This window comes from Zootoca vivipara, chromosome 5, assembly GCF_963506605.1.
Source record: "Zootoca vivipara chromosome 5, rZooViv1.1, whole genome shotgun sequence".
Taxonomy (NCBI): Eukaryota; Metazoa; Chordata; class Lepidosauria; order Squamata; family Lacertidae; genus Zootoca; species Zootoca vivipara.
In genome coordinates, this window is record NC_083280.1 from 91,479,742 (window position 1) to 91,500,466 (window position 20,725).

Genomic DNA, 20,725 nt, shown 5'->3' on the forward strand with positions numbered 1-20,725 from the left:
CACTGAAAAGAGACATGATTCTTTTATTATTATTATTATTATTATTATTATTATTATTATTATTAAGGATTTTCATGGTTTACAAAGGTAGTACAATGTCTCGTATTCTTTCCCATGTATCGTTTTTACACATTAATCTTGGCTGTTAAGACATTAGGAAGGGTGGGAGGGGTGGCTAATACTCCAGAGGACAGGATCACACTTCAAAATGACCTTAACAGATTAGACAACTGGGCCAAAGCAAACAAGATGAATTTTAACATGGATAAATGTAAGGTACTACACTTGGGCAAAAAAAATAAAAGGCACAAATACAGGATGGGTGACACCTGGCTTGAGAGCAGTACATGTGAAAAGGACCTAGGAGTCTTGGTAGACCACAAACTTGACATGAGTCAGCAGTGTGATGCAGCAGCTAAAAAAGCCAATGCAATTCTGGGCTGCATCAATAGGAGTATAACATCTTGATCTAGGGAAGTAATAGTACCACTGTATTCTGCTCTGGTCAGACCTCACCTGGAGTACTGTGTCCAGTTCTGGGCACCACAGTTCAAGAAGGATACTGACAAGGTGGAACGTGTCCAGAGGAGGGCAACCAAAATGGTCAAAGGCCTGGAAACGATGCCTTATGAGGAACGGCTTAGGGAGCTGGGTATGTTTAGCCTGGAGAAGAGAAGGTTAAGGGGTGATATGATAGCCATGTTCAAATATATGAAAGGATGTCATATGGAGGAGGGAGAAAGATTGTTTTCTGCTGCTCCAGAGAAGCGGACACGGAGCAATGGATTCAAACTACAAGAAAGAAGATTCCACCTAAACATTAGGAAGAACTTCCTGACAGTAAGAGCTGTTCGGCAGTGGAATTTGCTACCCAGGAGTGTGGTGGAGTCTCCTTCTTTGGAGGTCTTTAAGCAGAGGCTTGACAGGCATATGTCAAGAATGCTTTGATGGTGTTTCCTGCTTGGCAGGGGGTTGGACTGGATGGCCCTTGTGGTCTTTTCCAACTCTATGATTCTATAATTCTAAAGGAGGGAGAGGTGGGTGGGCTGGGGAACCGATATTTCTATTTTCCTTGGTATGTGTAGGGGTTCAGTGTCAGCGTTGGTCGTGCAGGTTCTCTGTTCGCTTGTGCTCCTTTGTTGGTGAGAGAGGTCGGGGGTTGGCGTAGGAGGCGCTTGTTCATTTGTGTTTGGCTGTGGTGATCTTTGGTTTCTTGCATGAGTGGGGTGGGCGGGTGTTTTGATTAGGTTAGCCATATTGATTTGTATGCTGATGGTAGGTTTTTGTCATTGTCTTGTTGGGCTGTGTAGGTGATGAAGGGGAACCATACTGGCGTGAAGGTGTCTTCTTCCGTTTGTCCCCGTGTCAGTTTCAGCTTACTGGTTAGTTTTTTCTAGTAGGGCTGTTTCCCATACTACTTGATACCATTGGTCCATGTTTACTCCTGACAGGTCTTTCTAAAAAATGTTGTCCAAAATCTTTTTCTTTTTCTTCTTCTTCTTCTTCTTCTTCTTCTTCTTCTTCTTCTTCTTCTTCTTCTTCTTCTTCTTCTTCTTCTTCTTCTTCACTTTTTAACTTTCTTTTCCTTGTTCTGGGCATATCGCCAAGAAGCAGATAACACTCAGCTTAATCATCCATATAATAATATGCAGAACTCAGCCAAACTACTGCAGTATTAGCTATGTGAATTGTCTAGATTCTAGAACTGACAGTTGTGCACAACGCCACCCCGTATAAGGAACACTGCAAGATTCAGAAAGCAAAATATCCCAAATATGTTGCTAAACGAGTTCAGAGTTTATTGCTCGGTATGTTACAATGAATGCCTTGGCTAGAAGAACAGTATCAAAATACAAAATACACAAAGAAAATTAGAATTGGATTGTAAATTTCATGGCAGCTGGGTACAAAAAAAAATAAAAAATAAAAATTCACATTAGCTCCCAGAGATATTTATGGCTTGCATTTCCGAGAGAGACATTCACACTGTCTGGCGCTAAAAACTTCATGCTGTACTATGGAGCCATTGGCACAGCGGAGGGGCACTCGTATGGACTCTGTCTCTGTAGCCGAACAACAGGTGCACCGATCTTCAATGCTGTTCAGTGTAATGTTATAAATGGCTCTGCTTGTGCATTTGCCCTGGAAGTGAAATTAGAAATATTTTATTCCTGCGACACTGTTTCCAGGATAAAATGTTCTGACACAACAATTGCTCATCCAGTCTCTGGGGAATTAGTTTTGTAAAAGGTCGGGTGCAGACAGAAGGCCATCTCTCTATAAAGCATGGTTTGCAAATCGGACTCTGGCTGCAGCATCTACACTCCTCCCAGACAAAAAAATCTACCTTATTTGCCTAAACCATGGCTTAACATGACATCATGCCCACTAAAACTGAACGGAGCAGCCGTGTTCAGCTGTAATAGCCTTGCCAACAACTTCTTGGAAAAACTTCAGTCATTAATATGGAGACTGACAGGCATCTAATTGGACTCAGTGTTTCTGATCATTACCTGGATGCCTCCCATTCTATTCCTGCAGATTTATGTAGTAAATCCGCATTTATTGATTAGATAGGCTATTTATTGCTATAAAACCCTCATGACACACAGAACATTTTTATGTATAAACAATGTTCACAAAGTATTATAGACCACTGGGGAAGTAAATGTTTTGTATTCAGAAGCTTCCCTCCCCACCTGACACCCTTTGTGTCTCTCGTTCAAAAGGCTTTTCTCTTGGCTAGCAGCACAGAGTCACAATGACTGCTACCTCACCTCCATCCCAGAACTATGAAGGAAAGAGTAAAGATCAGGCATTGGCAAACTCAGCCCTCCAGATGTTTTGGGAATACAACTCCCATCATCCCTAGCTAACAGGACCAGTGGTCAGGGATGATGGGAATTGCAGTCTCAAAGCATCTGGACGGCCGAGTTTGCCTATGTCTGGTAAAGATAGTTGGATTGGCTCCAATCTAGAGGCACAGAAGGGAGGCCTAATATAAATGTAAACCCCAATGGCCATTGCAATTGGGTAAGTAGCAGGAGAAGAGATGATTAATATTTTCCCTATTGGTCATCCTTCCACTACAGTGGTGCCTCGCAAGACAAATTTAATTTGTTCCGCGAGTCAATTCGTTTTGCGAAAAATTCATCTTGCGAATCATGGTTTCCCATAGGAATGCATTGAAATTTCCTTTTTTGCCCATAGGAACGCATTAATTAAATTTCAATGCATTCCTATGGGGAAAACGCGATTCGCGAGACGAATTTTTCACAAAACGAATTCATCTTGCGAGTCACCAAGAAAAATTCGTCTTGCAGGGCATTCGTCTTGCGAGGTACCATTGTACAGTGATTGCTCCCTTCCCCACCCATGGTGTTTATACTGAGAAGTAAACCCCTCGAGTTGCTTTTCTTTATGCAAAGTGGCCCTGGGGCTTTGTTTTAGGGTCTCTTCGTGTGTAGTTTGTCCCTGACTATATGCCCACACTTAGCAAGCCTTATTTCCTTGGAAGATTTTAAATTGCTGCTTATGCTGCAGCTCAGGCTGGGCAGAAGACAGGGAGACTGACTGTCGCTGTGTACACATTCCTGTTTACTCTGTACCCAGTGTGCTCCCACTGGTGGTTTGGAAGCAGTGCACATTTTAAGTCACAACCCATATCTATCCCGGATCTATTCTGCCATTGTCTATTTTGATGCTTCTCCACCCCCCACCCCCCACCCCCGCCAAACCAACTTTGATCAATATTGAGAAACAGAATGATCTGGGTATGTTTCAAGCTGGCAATGTGTACAGAGCCAGAAAATTCTGTTCCAGAAAGGAAGGAACATGCCTTTCTGCAGCCTGCTCTCTGTGAACTGATGCTAGGACGTGTCATAAATTGTCTGCAGCAGGCACGTCCAACAGGTAAATCGTGATCTACTGGTAGATCACTGGATGTCTGTGGTATATCACTGCTAGTCACTGGCACCCCAAAAAAGCTCACCCAAAATTTTCCTCCTCCCTAAAAAAAGCTGAACAACTATGACCTGAAGCCCTAAACAAAAATGGGCCTCCCTCCCTCCTAAAAGAAGCTCAACAGGTTTGACCTAAACCCCCCAAAACAGGGCTTCCCTTCCTTAAAAAAACTCAACAGCGTTGACCTGAACCCCCCCAAAGAGGGTAGATCACTCCCAGTTTTTAACTCTGTGAGTAGATCACAGTCTCTTGGGAGTTGGCCACCCCTTGTCTACATAAATATCTCCTCCAACTTTGCTCACCCAGAGTTCATGAAATGGGTAAGGATAGGTTACCTCACAGTAGTGGATATTCAGCTGGCTTTCATTCACACAGTCGGCCACTTTCACATATTCCAGTCTGCCTGTGATTTGCTTGCATTCTGGCTCTACACCTAAAGAGCAAAGAAAAGTGCAGTGGTAGCATCTGTAAGAAAGAGGCATGCATCCTGACATTCTATAAAAAGGTAAAGGTAAAGGAACCCTGACAGTTAAGTCCAATCGCGAACAACTCTGGGGTTGCAGCGCTCATCTCGCTTTACTGGCCGAGGGAGCCAGCTTTGTCCGCTCCGCAGACAGTTTTTCCGGGTCATGTGGCCAGTCATGTGGCACAACGGAACACCGCAACCAGAGCAGCGCACGGAAACGCTGTTTACTCTACTTGCACTTTTGGGGGTGCTTTCGAACTGCTAGGTCGGCAGGAGCAGGGACCGAGCAACAGGAGCTCACCCTATCGTGGGGGATTTCGAACCGCCAACCTCCTGATTGGCAAGCCCGAGAGGCTCAGTAGTTTAGACCACAGCACCACCCTACACTGCATGCCAAAACAGTAAGCCATCTTCTGTGACACTAGTGGGCAGAGCTTGACAGGGTAAATATTGTTGGGTTCTATGGGTGGATTGACATGACCAAACCATGTGCTGCATGTCACATGAGCAGCTCTTCTTTTTCTTTTCTTTTTTCTTTAAAAAAAAAACAATTTATTAGATTTTCCAATTAAACACATTTAAACAAAAACAAACCACACATACAATCACATACACAACAACACATAATAAACATAATAAACACAAATTTTTCTTCTTAACATCTTATCAATCCTTACAATTTTCTTGCTCTGCTGAGCTTTGACTTCCCTCCCTCCCCCCATTGGGTTTTCTTATTCACTCCTATCTCGCAGTTCCTTTTATTGCATCTACTTAAAGTCAATTCGTAGGATTTATTTCAGTCCTGCAAGTGTCTTTAAATTTCTACAGTTTTTTTCCCATATAGTCCACAAATTTACTCCAATCCTTTTGGAACCTTGACTCTCCCTGGTTTCAGATCCTGCTAGTCAGTCTTGCTAATTCCGCATAGTCCATCATTTTCGTCTGCCACTCTTCAATCGTCGGTAACTCCTGAGTTTTCCATTTTTGGGCTAACAAAGTCCTAGCCGCAGTTGTCACGTACATAAATAATACTTAATCTCCTTTCATTATCTCTTGTCCTATAATTCCCAGTAAAAAAGCTTCTGGTTATTTGGGGAAAGTATATTAAAAACTCTTTTCCATTTCATTATATATCATTTCCCAAAATCTTTTAATTTTATCGCATGTCTGAGCAGCTCTTCTCCATGTGGTGGCAATAAGGCTGTCAATGCTTTAATAACTACCACCAGTAATAAAGCTGTGTGCCACAAGGCGGTCTACAGCGAATCCCATCACACAGGCCATTGACATGTGTGGGTGTTAGCATCCATATTGCCCATCCTCACTAACGCATGTACTCTTTGGGACCCATGCAGAAATGCTGCTGTGGGCCTCACAGGTCTGATGGCTTCCTTCCTTCTGTGTCCTGAGCTCTGACAAATCTTGGCAGTGTCCAGGAGACTCAAATCTATGGTTATCTGAATCAGATGCTCAATAGGGACAGTTTGTTTTGTTTTGTGAATGTTTAAATGATCCCAAATGCCTTCTTTTGGTCCATCATAATAGCCAATTATATTGATGCATTACATGGCTGCATTATAATCAGAAATGTAAAAAAATTGCAGATTCCTTTAACGGAGGAAGTTGCACCTCTCCAGGATAGAGCTGCGCAATTTAGACCAAGGTTTACATTCAATCAATCCACAAAAACCCCACTATTCAGGCATCATGAATTGGTACAGAAAATTGAAAAAGCGGATGTGTGTGCAAAGCACAAATTAACGGTAGAGCATTGTCTAATCTTAAATATTATGTGATATTTCAATCAGCTGACAAAGGATGGGCTTTACTAACTTTGAACAGAACCTGATAATCCACAAAAAAACCAAAAATAATTGTGATCCCTTTCATATATGAATGATATACTAGGAAAATCAGAGGTATGTGATTGTCAAATCAATAAAGCAACCAACCTATATAGTGTTAGGCTGGCTTCATGTTCTCATAATGATGTGAACAGAACCTTTGAGACATTGCTAGCAGAAGAAATTGGAGGCTGATGTTCTGTATGCAATTAATTGCCTCGTTGGGAAATGTTTTTTGAACCCCATTGACAACAAACTGTATACATACAAAACTGTAACACAAAAGGAGTGGTGTGTGCTCTTCTGTGTCTCTGTAATGAGATCTATGTGGGAACAACAGTGAGATCCATCAAGGTTCGCATCTGTGAGCATTAAAGCTGCATTAGGAACCATAGAATACAAGCTCCCATTATCCAGCCATTTCCAGAATATGGATGTATTCAGGAAGGCCTAAATTTTTCTGCCTGGAAAAGATCCGTGCCAAAGGATTACAATTCCATCAGAAATTCCTGCAGAAAGAACTATATTGGATGTAGACTCCGAATACAAAATCCTCCAGGGGTTTAAATTAAAATATGAACTGGATGGGTAATGTTATGAATTGTCTATAAAAGGAGATTCTGGCTGCATAAAGGCCATAGACGTCTGAGTATACATATAAGTATTTGTTCATGCTCTTTCAGTAATGCGCTCTGTATGTAACTATGTTTTGAAATGGAGGGTTAGTTGCTGCCGCATCAGCACAGTTTGTTGTAAATAGGGTTGCCGTATTTCAAAAAGTAAAATTCCTGACAGCTGCAAAGTTGTTGACTTTTTAAAAAGAAGACCTAACCTAAAAATAGTGATTTAAAAGCTTTTTGAGCTGTTTCCACTGCTTTTTCCATTGCGTTGCCATACACCTGGGTTTTCCCTGACATTTTGCCAATTCGGCAAAATTTTCCCGGCACCATTTTTACACTGAAAACCAGGACATGTCAGGAATTTTCCTGATGTATGGCAAGCCTAGTTGTAAAAAACTTTAAAACAGAGATTTAGAAATGGAGATTTAGGGCTCAATAGCTGGTGTTTATAAAATGAATTTTAAAAGATGACCTAGATTGCATGTGGCAGTTAAGAGACGGAATGAAAATTTGATTTTGTTTGCATTTTAATAAAAAAAACTATTTAACTTACACTTCTCAAACCAGTATGTAAACCAAAATACACCTATCCTTCAAAATTTGCACTTATTTGAATCTTGCAATGCAACTCTCCAACCAAGCGATGCGTATAAATATAGATGTATTATTGGGAAATGTGCATAAAACACACAGTAATATATTAGCAAAAATAACACATGAAATGTATTTTACTTGGGGAAATTGCTTGCAAAAATGTGCATATTAATTAAACCAGCATACAAAAATATATTTGATAGGAGAAAACTGCATTAAATGGGGAGGATTTTTTTAAAACCACATATTGCTGCAGAAATGTGAAGGACTGAATTTAAGATGGGAAAATATTCGGAGAACTAAAATACAAACTCATCCATTCGTAGTGATGGAGTACCCAAATAAACTAAGTATTTTTTTCAGTTATTTCTAGCGTTGCATTTAAAATAGTTTACTACTGTATTTGTCAATTGGGCACGACCAGTACAGGAAATCTTATCTGTAGTAGCAATTTTACCCTTTTACATCACTATGACTGTCACCAGGTGAGAGGCTCTTAAAAAGGGTTCTGCAAAGGCACTGGCAAATGCATGAAGCAGCATTATTGCACTGAATTCCAAATCTGCTCATTTATACAAGCCACAAAAGAAAACACATCCTGCACCAGATTCTTTTTTTTCGGGACTATGGTTGTGCTAAATGTATTCACGTTGAAAGGTGTGTGTTTTCTGAATGAGTGTCAGAGCTGAGTTCTCCTCCACTGTCCCTTCTTCCTTCTGCTGTTGGCCAACTTCACTGTGACGTTCCTGGCTTGTATTAAGCAAGAATTCCCTGTTATTTCCATACCAAGGAACAATGGCTCAATGTCAGTTAAAGCAAAGGTAAAAGGACCCCTGACTATTAGGGTCCAGTCGCGGACGAATCTGGGGTTGCACGCTCATCTCGCATTATTGGCCGAGGGAGCCGGCGTATAGCTTCCAGGTCATGTGGCCAGCATGACAAAGCCGCTTCTGGCGAACCAGAGCAGCACACGGAAACGCCGTTTACCTTCCTGCTGGGCCTATTTATCTACTTGCACCTTGACGTGCTTTCGAACGGCTAGGTTGGCAGGAGCAGGGATCGAGCAACGGGAGCTCACTCCGTCATGGGGATTCGAACCACCGACCTTCTGATCGGCAAGCCCTAGGCTCTGTGGTTTAACCCACAGCGCCACCCGCGTCCCTTCAGTGTCAATTAGGAAGCCACAAACTCTTTTTATGTCTGAACCTGGGTACTCTGGTTTAATACGGTCTAGGATCTTCATGCCAAAACTGATACATGATAAGGTGGGGCGAGGGGGGGGGTGAGTCATGGCACCTTGAACTTGGACTGTGATTTGGTGCCCCATTTTCTCTTGGCTGCTGCTACTTCTTGTTGCCATTTCCCTTCCTTTTGTCTGCTCTCATTGCCATCATAAGACTCATTTGCCCAAGCTGTCATTTAATCCTGTCGTTTGGCAGTGGCTTCCTATGTGGTTTTAAGTGTCAGTGTTAGGAAATAAGGAAATACAAGAATATCATTGCGAGACCAGGCAGATGTGTTCACAAGTGCCAAAAATGGCTATAAAGAGGAGGTCCTTTTTCAACATTTGCAGAAACCAACATGAAAAGAGGCAGGTGGTTTTGACTTAGCCCTAGAACTGACATGTTGGTCCTAAAAGCAACTTTTGGACCTCTGTAATGTTCGTTGGAATTTTGCCTCCATTTTCACTGGATTCCCTCAACCTTGAATTAGTAGAAAATCCAATCAGAAAAACGATATTGGTCAAATTTTGGACTTTTCAACATATTTAGCATCATCCTATAAAAAGCTTTTCATTAGTAGATGAAAGCCAGAACTGGGAGATTACAGTTAGGAGATTTAAAAAAAATTATTTGCTTTGCTGTTCATTTTCTGCAGTGTTTCTCTCTTTGAGCCTTTTCAGTATTGCATTCACATCTGTTTTATGTAATGGTTAATTGACTATTTTCAGTAATAGTCACTGTGCAGATAAAAAAAACACCTCTTAATTAAATTAACCTGTGAGCACTTTACAGTGATAGTCTATTATCTCAAGAGCTCCGGTGACTTTTATTTCTTAAAACTGGAACTTGCTGATATATGGACAGGCAACGGCAAGAAATGATCTTGGAATAAATTCCTCAAACTGGGGTTTTGTTACAGCAGTTACTGTGGCTACATAGGGATGGCCATCTTTTATTTATTGGCACATGAAAAGAACAAAAAGTAAGAGGAGAGAGCATGGCGGGTGAAGAGGTGCTGACATTTTGACCTTCAAAGGAGGGATAGTTTTCAGTGATAAACAAATTCTATAATTATCCACCATATAACTTGACAACTGACGCCTTTATTTGAGGTCATGTTGAAGAATTGGTTTGGAGACTGATCCAGGCAAAAGAAGAAAATCAGGGTAAAGTCTCCACTTTAATAAATATAGTGTTTCCTAAACTTTTGGCAGTGGGAATCATACTTTTACAGCTCAAAAGGTTTATGCTTTAGAGAAGGCAATTAAAACCAAAACCAAAAACAACCCCCCTGACCTTCTGAGGAAGGGACTTTCTTGCCTGCAGGCATTTTTTTTCCTGCAGGAGTCATTGACCAGGGTTGTGCCTCTTGGCAAGAAGGAGGAAAGCTCTGTAACTTATTTAGCCTCCACTGTGGGGGTGATACCTGCATCTCTCTGTTTTATGCTTTGTTGTAAAAACCAACAAAAAGCAAAAGGAAAAACCATACATCTACGTCACTTGTTACACCAAATACAAAATAAACAAAAGAATAAAATCATCTGTTTTGACGGTAAATCTTCTTTAGGTACATCTAACTTCCCGTCTTCTCCATGCTTCTTTTAATATTTACAAACTTATTGCATAAATCTATCTGTTCATTTTATATTAAAGTATTATTCTCTTATACCCTTGTTTCTTACTTAGTACAACTACAGAAGTTATTTGAAGGCTGCGACCGTGTTCATACTACAAGAATTGATCTTAAGATATGATTTGAAAACCTTCTGTTTTGCAATAAATACTTGTATTGACTTATCTTTCATTTTTTCAATGATTGGGCTAGCTCTGCATATTTGGCTAGTACAGTGGTGCCTCGCTAGACGAATTTAATTCATTCCACGGGTCTTTTCTTATAACGAAAAATTCGTCTAGCGAATCCCATAGGAATGCATTGAATTTTTTTGAATTATTTTTTTTTTTTGCCCATAGGAACGCATTAATTGAATTTCAATGCATTCCTATGGGAAACCACGATTCGCTAGACGAATTTTTCATAAAACGAATTTGTCTAGCATGGCAACCTTTTGTTAAGCGGAAATTTCGTTAAGCAGGGCATTCGTTAAGCGAGGCACCACTGTATTTGTAACCATTCTGACCTGGAAGGGATTTTATCACTTTTCCACTATTAAGATTCTCGCTGCGACTGTGGCGTATAAAAAAAACTTCTTTTACATTCTTAGGAATGTCTGATCCTGTCATTCCAAGTAGAAATGCTTCTGGTCTTTTTAAAAACGAAACCCTAAACTTTTTAAAAAGTTCTATATAGACGTCGTCCCAGAAGATCTTACTTTTTTTACATAGCCACCACATGTGGAACATAGTACCAGTTTCTACTCCGCATCTCCCACAAGTTCTAGATACATTTTTGAAAGCTTCCAAAAATGGGGGTTACCTGCATCTCAGGGTGCCATATCTCTGTGTCAGAAAGTATTCTGCAGTCCAATCACATCCAATACAGACAAAATGGAATCGAGCCAAGTGATTCAGTGTGGTGTAGTGGTTTGAGTGTTGGACTAAGACCTGGGAGACCAGGGTTCAAACCCTAAGCAAGCCATGAAACTTGCTGGATTTCCTGCCTCACAGAGTTGCTGTGAGGATAAAGTCAGCAAACGGGAACTAAGTGTGCCACCTCGAGCTCTTTGGAGGAAAAGTGGAACACATACGTAAAGGTAAAGGGAAAGGGACCCCTGACCATTAGGTCCAGTCGTGACCGACTCTGGGGTTGCACGCTCATCTCGCATTAGTGGCTGAGGGAGCCGGTGTATAGCTTCCAGGTCATGTGGCCAGCATGACAAAACCGCTTCTGGCAAACCAGAGCAGCACATGGAAACGCCGTTTACCTTCCTGCTGTAGCGGTTCCTATTTATCTACTTGCATTTTGACGTGCTTTCGAACTGCTAGGTTGGCAAGAGCTGGGACCAAGCAACGGGAGCTCACCCCGTCACAGGGATTCGAACCGCCGACCTTCTGATCAGCAAGCCCTAGGCTCTGTGATTTAACCACAGCGCCACCTGGGTCCCACATACGTAAGAATACATAAAACACATGCAGCTACCCAAACAGCTACTTACATGTTTTGCAGCAAGTGTTGTCAAGGTTTGCGACTTTACCCTAAAAAGAGAACACATATTTAAAATATGTTAAAATATATGGAAGCCACCCAGAGTGGCTGGGGCAACTCAATATGGGTGGGGTACGAATATTAATAGTCTCTTTCAGGGGTACCAACTTGAATAAATAATTGGGGGGGGGAGTAAGTAAGCCCTACCCTGCATAAACGATCACAAGATGCACACACACTTTTTTTTAAGGCCTTGCCCATCAACTGAGGGAAGGAGAGGCCGTCTTCCTTAAATATATTATTTAAAACATTCAGAAAATAATTAAAATTAACAATAAGCTAAAAAGAGATTAAAACCCTTGTAAATATTCTGTATATCTGAGTTGTCTTATCTAAAAACAGAAAATGTTTTAGCAGATGAAGGTGCCTGCCTGGTGTCAGTAGGCAGGAGGCCCGAAGTGTGGGTGCTGCCACACTAAAATATGGATTTCATACAATTGCACAATGTGGCACCTATAGCAAGGCCAAATCAAAGCAGCAGAGTGCTTGTGTTGCTCTGCATGGACCAGGCAGACAAACGGTGCTGTAATAATCATCACCTCACTGCATACCTGCCAAGTCGCTGTCAGAGAAATAAGGGACCGGGCCGGAAATAGCAGACCGGAAGTAGCGCTGCCACCATTTTGGAACTGGGCAGAGCATGCTCAGAAGTGACTTTTGATGCTGCTTTGCCCAGTTCCAAAATGGCCGCCGTGCCAGAAGTTGCACTGCAGCCATTTTGGAACTGGGCGGAGCAGCATCAAAAGTCGCTTCTGAGCATGCTCCGCCCAGTTCCAAAATGGCCGCCGCGCCAGAATAAACCGGGGGAAAACAAAAAAATCCGTTTTTTCAGTTAGGAACAGCTGGAAAAACGGGGATTTCCCGGGGAAAACGGGAGACTTGGTAGCTATGCCTCACTGTGCGATCTATTCAATAGGGCACTCGGCTCATTACTTACTCCTTCAGACAGACATTTGTTGGTATCAAATGGTGGGCAAGCAGTGATTCTCTTTTCCCAGGTGAAATCTCCTTTCATATTGACTTTGCAATAATGGGTGTCGCACCCGTCCTGGATCATTTCAGCTGGCTGTGAAAAAAACAGAATGTCCAGTTATACAAATTATTGTCATCATTACCACCATCAAGTTGTATTTGTCTCCCTCTCTCCCTCCCTCCCTACAGCAAGCAGACGAAAGTCTCAAGGTCAGCTCGTATTTCTACCAACCAGGGATTATTCACCAGATGCTGAGTGTGGAACAGTCCCATGCACTCCTGGTCATCTACTTGTGGCAAAAGGTGGGATCTTTGGATTTAATAAAGAAATAAATATGAATATTTTTTGGAGGTTGAAGTGTTGTGGTAACTGGCCATGTATACTCATGGTATGCGTAACATGTTCAGCAGAATTCATCTTGTGGGGGTATAGAGAGCTCCACTGTTCCCTCCAGATAAAGGTAAAGGGACCCCTGACCATTAGGTCCAGTCGCGGACCGACTCTGGGGTTGCGGCGCTCATCTCGCTTTACTGGCCGAGGGAGCCAGCATACAGCTTCCAGGTCATGTGGCCAGCATGACTAAGCTGCTTCTGGCGAACCAGAGCAGCGCACGGAAACGCCATTTACCTTCCCGTCGGAGTGGTACCTATTTATCTACTTGCACTTGACATGCTTTCGACCTGCTAGATGGGCAGGAGCAGGGACCGAGCAACGGGAGCTCACCCCATCACAGGGATTCAAACCAATGACCTTCTGATTGGCAAGCCCTAGGCTCAGTGGTTTAACCCACCACAGTGCCACCCGCATCCCAGGTTCCCTCCAGATACACAGTGTATTTGTGTGGAGAACATGTATAAACCAGCCCCTTATTGTTCATGCTCAAAAAGCAAGAAGCCAAGCAAGACAATACCTTTTGCCTATCTTCCCTCCATTCTCCCCCTTTGTCTGTAAGTGGGATACCTTCCACCTGAAGGAGCGTCTCCACCCCCATTGTTCAGCCCAGACACTGAGGTCCAACACCCAGGGCCTTCTGGTGGTTCCCACACTGCGAGAAACGAAGTTACAGGGAACCAGGTAGAGGGCCTTCTCAGTAGTGGTGCCCACCCTGTGGAACGACCTCCCGTCAGATGTCAAGGAAATAAACATCTATCTGACTTTTAGTAGACACCTGAAGGCATCCCTGTGCATGGAAGTTTTTAAAGTTTTTTGAATTTTAATCTTTTGTTGAAAGATGCCCAGAGTGACTAGGGCCACCCAGTCAGATGGGTTGCATATAAATAAAATCATCACCATCTTTTTTTTGTGTATCTCCTGTTGCAAGTTCCTTACAGTAGTTGTCTAAGTGCCTCTTAAGCAAAAGGGACTCTATCCTGTATATAAAGGTAAAGGGACCCCTGACCATTAGGTCCAGTCGTGACCGATTCTGGGGTTGCGCACTCATCTCACATTATTGGCCGAGGGAGCCGGCGAATAGCTTCCAGGTCATGTGGCCAGCACGACAAAGCCACTTCTGGCGAACCAGAGCAGCACATGGAAACGCCGTTTACCTTCCCGCTGTACGGGGGAATACCTTCCCGCTATTTATCTACTTGCACTTTGAGGTGCTTTCGAACTGCTAGGTGGGCAGGAGCTGGGACCGAGCAACGGGAGCTCACCCCGTTGCAGGGATTCGAACCGCCGACCTTCTGATCAGCAAGCCCTAGGCTCAGTGGTTTAACCACAGCGCCACCTGGGTCCCTCATCCTGTATGTAGTTAACACTATAAATAATACACAACAGTACTGCTACTGCTGCCACCAAGACACAAGGAACTGGACTTCTTGTTGCCTTTTCATCTGGAGTTTGAAATGGCAGGAAATGTTCTTGCAGAAGCCCCTGTCTTGTCAATGGAATATAGGCTAGAGTGGAATCTTCCACACAAACTGCATTCACTCGGCGTTATCGTGGACCCAGTTTTACCGTAGGTGAAATCCACTCACCTTCAGGGAAATGATGGTTCTGTTCCTTAGCTGTATGGAACATGCAGAGGGCAAACACTTGCCGCAGCAGGAGCCAGAGACTTTTTCCATCCTGTAATTCTGCAAAGAAATAAAACAGATGATTTCACTGAACCTCAGTCTTCACCAACATCACATCTAAAGTGCAGTGGCCCTGCCTCACTTCACGGCCATACTCGACTATGGCATTCCAATAGATTGAAGCCACATCATCTGTAACCTAGTGGGCATGCCATTCACGAGACGGTCAAATCCATTCTCACACCCGTGGCTCATGTCCCTTGCGGGGAGACACCCCATAGCATTATGTAGTTACTGGGTTACAGATGACGATCAGTGGGAGGCAATTCTGTGCTGAAAATTTTTGTGTGGCAAATCCGATCCTCTTCAAGGAGGGTACGCATTGCGCTTGGGCCCCCAGGGGTCTCCCAGCTCCTGGGGTGGGCAAGGCTATGCCCTGCTCCACTCTGGTTGGTCGTTTTGTGGTCACTTGATCCCTAAAGCCAATGGCTTGGCTTGGGGAGTGGCCGCAAAACATTATTGAATCCTTGCGTGATGTTTGCTGGACCTCTTTGCCTTTGCACAGTGGATCACCCGCCCACCCACCCCCTTTTATCTGGTGTGTTGGCCTTCCTATGGATGTTGTTGGTTGCCTGTTTTGCAATAGGGGCCTGGTAGGAATTTTTCCATCTGGCAGATTGGCAGAGCCATTTGGTTTTTGCCTACTGCGTAGCAATTGTCACAACCTTGTAAGGTTTGGTGGTTAAGGATTGGATCAGCAATGTGTGGGGAGGGGAAGTGCGGCAATCACCTGCCCCTCCAAGCTCAAGGGTATTCTGTTAAAGGAATCAGGGGTTTGCCTGGGCCTTGTCCGAAACCCCGTGGAAGGGGCTAGGGCCATACCAGGACCCCACGGGGGCAGACTCAAGTCAGTTCGCATCGGCGGGGCTCCCTCTGGTGGTGTTTCACCCTTTTATCAGATTCCCCGCGATGCGGGTGTGAGTCTGATATAGTTTGGATTATTCCACTGCCTAAGCCAATACCACTCACATTCTGTATTCAAGAATGTTGTGCCCAATAACTTAAATTAAAATGCAATGTCACTGTGTCTTCATTTTTGCGGGTGATTGGGGATCTCGAAGTGCAACTGTTCTGCAACAATAACCTGAGAATCTGTCCTTAGAAGTCACACATTTGTCGTCATTTATAACAACACATAGGGATGCAGGTGGCGCTGTTGGTTAAACAACAGAGCCTAGGGCTTGCTGATTAGAAGGCCGGCAGTTCGAATCCCCGTGAAGGGGTGAGCTCTCGTTGCACGGTCCCAGCTCCTGCCCACCTAGCAGTTCGAAAGCACGTCAAAGTGCAAGTAGATAAATAGGTACCGCTCTGGCAGGAAGGTAAACGGTGTTTCCATGCACTGCTCTGGTTTCGCCAGAAGCAGCTTAGTCATGCTGGCCACATGACCTGGAAGCTGTACGCCGGCTCCCTCGGCCAATAACATGAGATGAGCGCTGCAACCCCAGAATCAGTCACGACTGGACCTAATGGTCAGGGGTCCCTTTACAACAACACATACATAAATACTGTGTGCAATGTTGCTTTGGGGGAGATTGGCAAAGGCCTATTTTTATTCCTTCCCCCCTCTTCCTTCCCTCCTCCATGATTTCATCATTTCATGAGGAGGGATTGGGCTCAGAGGAAGCTTCCCTGGAGTCTAATCCCTCTTTTCAACAGCTGCTTTCAGGGATGAAGTAAATGTTAAGACCTCCCTTCATCTCTGAAGCAAGTCTTGTGGGAACAGAACTGGGCACAGAATAGGAAATCTATACTGAATGACGTTGAAGGGGTTCTGCCTTTACACAAAAACTAAATGAGCAAATCTGAATGGCAAAGGGCCTACATAAGAAAAATGACATTTTAAAAAAAATAACAATAATGGCTGTATTTCCAGCATGTAAAGATTTAAAGTGTCCAGTCCATCCAGGAACTCTGAGAAATGTAGGAGTCCCTAGAAACCTTGGATGCTGCTGCTGCTGCTGCACACACGTGTGAAGTTTCTACCAGTAAAAGCTGTGTTCCATGAACTGGTAAGTTAGAGGGAGAATTTCAGCAAGGTTCTGAGCCGATCATGCTGCAACCTAACGTCCCCGCCAGTTTGGGATGCATCCACCATGAAAACAGTCATTTCAGGTGTTTAGAAATGTTTTCTTACTTAAGCCATTTTAAACAGATCCTTTACCTAATTGCATGTGGAAAAATGCAAAATGCATCTCTAACAAAGTTCAATAAAAAAATAAAGCACACACTAAATATGTAATAATATTCCGTTCTGAGCCAACCGGAGTGAAGGAACATGGGAAATTTAGGTAAGAATTGCGGCTGTGATTAATGAAAGAGAGCCTTGAAAATTATATGGCAGCAGCTGTCAAGTATATAGAAAGACCCTGAGCATATTCTCCTTCTCCTTCTTCTTCTATTAGAAACATTTAACACTTTTTGCAGACCATGTGCTTTAACTTCTACTTTTCTTTATGGCAGGGCCCTTTTAATTCTGCTTCAGGTATTTATTGCCTTATTTCATAAAATTTGTATACCACCTAGGTAAAGGTAAAGGGACCCCTGACCATTAGGTCCAGTCGTGACCGACTCTGGGGTTGCGCGCTCATCTCGCATTATTGGCCGAGGGCTGAATGATGGGGGTAGAGACGCTCCTTTGGGCAATTAGCTTCATCCACTAATTATTTACTGAAGGCAAATGAGTGCCACAAATCTAACTCTTCGGGATTGGCACAGTCCTTAAATTGCAACAAAACCTTAACTTAAACTTAAAGGAAAAGGTAAAGGGACCCCTGACTTTTAGGTCCAGTCGTGACCGACTCTGGGGTTGCGCGCTCATCTCGCATTATTGGCCGAGGGAGCCGGCGTATAGCTTCCAGGTCATGTGGCCAGCATGACAAAGCCGCTTCTGGCAAACCAGAGCAGCACACGGAAACGCCGTTTACCTTCCCGCTGTAGCGGTTCCTATTTATCTACTTGCATTTTGACGTGCTTTCGAACTGCTAGGTTGGCAAGAGCTGGGACCAAGCAACGGGAGCTCACCCCGTCACAGGGATTCGAACCGCCGACCTTCTGATCAGCAAGCCCTAGGCTCAGTGGTTTAACCCACAGCGCCACCTGGGCCCCTAGTGTTATTTAAAAAGCAAAACAAAAACAAAACCCTGAAGCAGTATGGAAATCAGTGGTACTGTATGAAAAAGCACATAGTTAATTTATATGGTCCAACCAACTCCTGTGGCACAAAACGCATGTTGCACTTTTCCATGAATTTTGTTAGAGTTTGTGACTGTGAGTGTGCGTCTTTTAACAGAGGTGTGAGAATAAAGTAGCTTGGACTATATCCTAGAGACCTTCGATATCAGCAGGGCCATAGCGCACTCTCTTACCTTGGGGCAAGGTTCACAGGTGATTTTTCCACATGTCAATTTATATTTCAAAAACAGTCCCCTCTGTAGGCTGCACTGACAGCTGGTGCATTGATCCAACAGCACACGTTTCCCAGGCTGAAAAATGAGAACAAAAATGCACTTTCAGCTGATCATGCTTTCTCATCAGAAACAAGAAGAATGGACCATTCTTAACCAGATGGGAAAAAGAAAAAAAAACTGTTCAGCCTCCAAACGTATAATTTCAAAAATATATACAAAAACTTCCACTTGGCATTTTATTTTCAGACACATTCATCCTTGATAGTTTAAGTAAATGATATTAATATTGAAGTGTCTAGGGAAATGAACTATCAAGTAAATGTCCTTCTGCCTTCCCGTTCAGCCCCCATTGTGGCAAAGAACTCCTTCCTCTTTCTCCAGTTGTGGTTACAAGCCATTCGTTGATGATAAATGCAACAAAGGACACACACGCAAGGAAATAATATGCCAATTATTACCAGACAAACCTTTACCAGGCTCCTGGTTATCCTGATCCCCTTCATCTGAATGCACAGTCCTGTGTTTAAGACAGGGTCACACACACGGGATAAATTTATTAGATTCCTACATGAAGTAGGAGAATTTAATTTTTGCATTTCCTAATTCAGTGGCTAAAGTTTCCACATAAAATCTATAATTACTATATCCCAGGATGGGGGGGAATCATATTCACAGAACTGAATCCAATGGCTCTCTGTTCTTTTAGCTTGAATCGTTTATTTAGAAAAAAAAGAAGTTTCTACACTGTAAACTAGCAGCAAGGCAAAATTAAAAACCCACAAATATCGCATGTTTTTGGGGAAAGCTGCCACCCAGATAAAATCATTATATAATTGATTCAGGGATTATTCCTGGACAGTAAAGCCCCATTAACAAGGAGATTACTGGGAGCTGGGAAATGCATAATTATTGTGAAATACACCTATGAAATGCTGCGTGAGAATCCTACAACATCTGCTAACACACTACTGGCCAATGCAAGCTGTAAAAGTCAGTATCAAGGCAAAGAGCACCCGGGTCTTCCTTAATCACTCTGCTCCATAAAAGCCTGGGAAACCAGATGACTGCTGCAAGGCGATTCCATTTGGTAAGTCAAGCCACCTGGTTGGAAGTTTAAAGCAATTCAGAATGAACGCAGTTAAACCAAACTATGGGAGGATAAAGCTGGTAACTAGATACGAGGTGGAAATGTAAAGGGATTAAGGCAAAAAACAAATGGCTCCAGTGATAGAATGGCAACAGAAGACTCTGAACGTTGTTAATGGGGGCCAGTAAGGAGAGGTGAGGAAAGAAGAGAGGGGATTTTCCTTTAATGGAAAGTGAAATATGTACTTCAAGGGTGGTTAAAAATACATTTTTTTTTTAAGTCTGGGAAATGTAAGTGTGTAAGATACCAAGTCCTGCTTCCATGTTACTTCCAGCAGTACTTTATTGGATGAAGGCCAAACTCTCAGGAGGATGTCTAAATATTACAAATCACAGACTATGCATTTGGAGATTCTTGGGTTTTTCTTTTCATGGGAAAACAGAAACCCTGGAGGAAAGATGGATGGATGTACTAAAGAAACACTGATGGGTTGAACTGAACTAGGAAGGGTGTTCTACAAAGAAAAAAACTTTTAATTAACACATGCACATACTTTAAACTGCTGACAGTTTTTGTGGAAGTGACCGCTCCCCACATAAAATGGGGGGCTCATTTTGCATGGTCGCGCGCAGCCCTCTCGAACCCCAAAAGGCGACTCCCTGGAAGTTCGGATCTGGCACCACCTTGCCAGGCAGGAGGCAGGGGGGTCTCCGCCTACCCCAGCCAACTGCCCAATCCTGCCTGAGGGAGGTGTTTGCCAGGGGTCTGGCCAGGTAAGGGGAGGGTCTTACAGCTCACGCAAACCTGTACAGGGCTATTGTTTTTTTCTAGATTTGTAAAGTTTTAGGTTTTTTTGCACTTTTGTCCTGCACATTCCAACTGGTGAACAAACAAACAAAGCTGCAAACCTATACTGCCTTATCTAGGAATACATTCCAATGGATTCAGTAGGATTTTCTTCTGAGTAGACATGCATGGAATTGCACTATAAACAGATAAATGCCCCTGAAGCAGTCATAATAATGAGAGACTAGTACTGGGCCTTAGATAGAGCTAATAAGGATGATTTAAAAAATGTTTTTCTAGCACTCTCTCTCTATCACCACCCCCTGCCCCCTGCTTCCTTTTCCTATCTTTCTCTATCCTATCCTAATTTGCCTTTTTCTGATTCCCTCTCTGGGCAAAACTTTTGATGCCTTAATTAGATTTGTGGGCAATTGTATTCTTCCTTAAAAACTGCTGCTGGGGCTCCAGATTGGAATGAAACATAATGAAGCACTGTTTGAACAATCAAACTGCTTCTCGGG

General features: G+C 43.1%; 1 protein-coding gene across 2 annotated transcripts in view; it reads right to left on the reverse strand.

Annotated features, from left to right (window-relative positions):
- Nucleotides 1-1,776: 1,776 nt before the first annotated feature.
- The window catches only part of VWF (von Willebrand factor), a 158,821-nt gene continuing 139,872 nt past the window's right edge, over nt 1,777-20,725 (reverse strand). For both annotated transcript variants that reach the window (XM_035138705.2, XM_035138706.2), the window contains 6 exons: nt 18,290-18,406; nt 14,826-14,924; nt 12,811-12,939; nt 11,824-11,863; nt 4,299-4,396; nt 1,777-2,142 (listed from right to left, as the gene is read on the reverse strand). In XM_035138705.2, the coding sequence (XP_034994596.2) occupies nt 1,954-2,142; nt 4,299-4,396; nt 11,824-11,863; nt 12,811-12,939; nt 14,826-14,924; nt 18,290-18,406 (672 nt within the window). In that variant the 3' untranslated portion in view covers nt 1,777-1,953. The remainder of the gene's footprint in view (nt 2,143-4,298; nt 4,397-11,823; nt 11,864-12,810; nt 12,940-14,825; nt 14,925-18,289; nt 18,407-20,725) is intronic.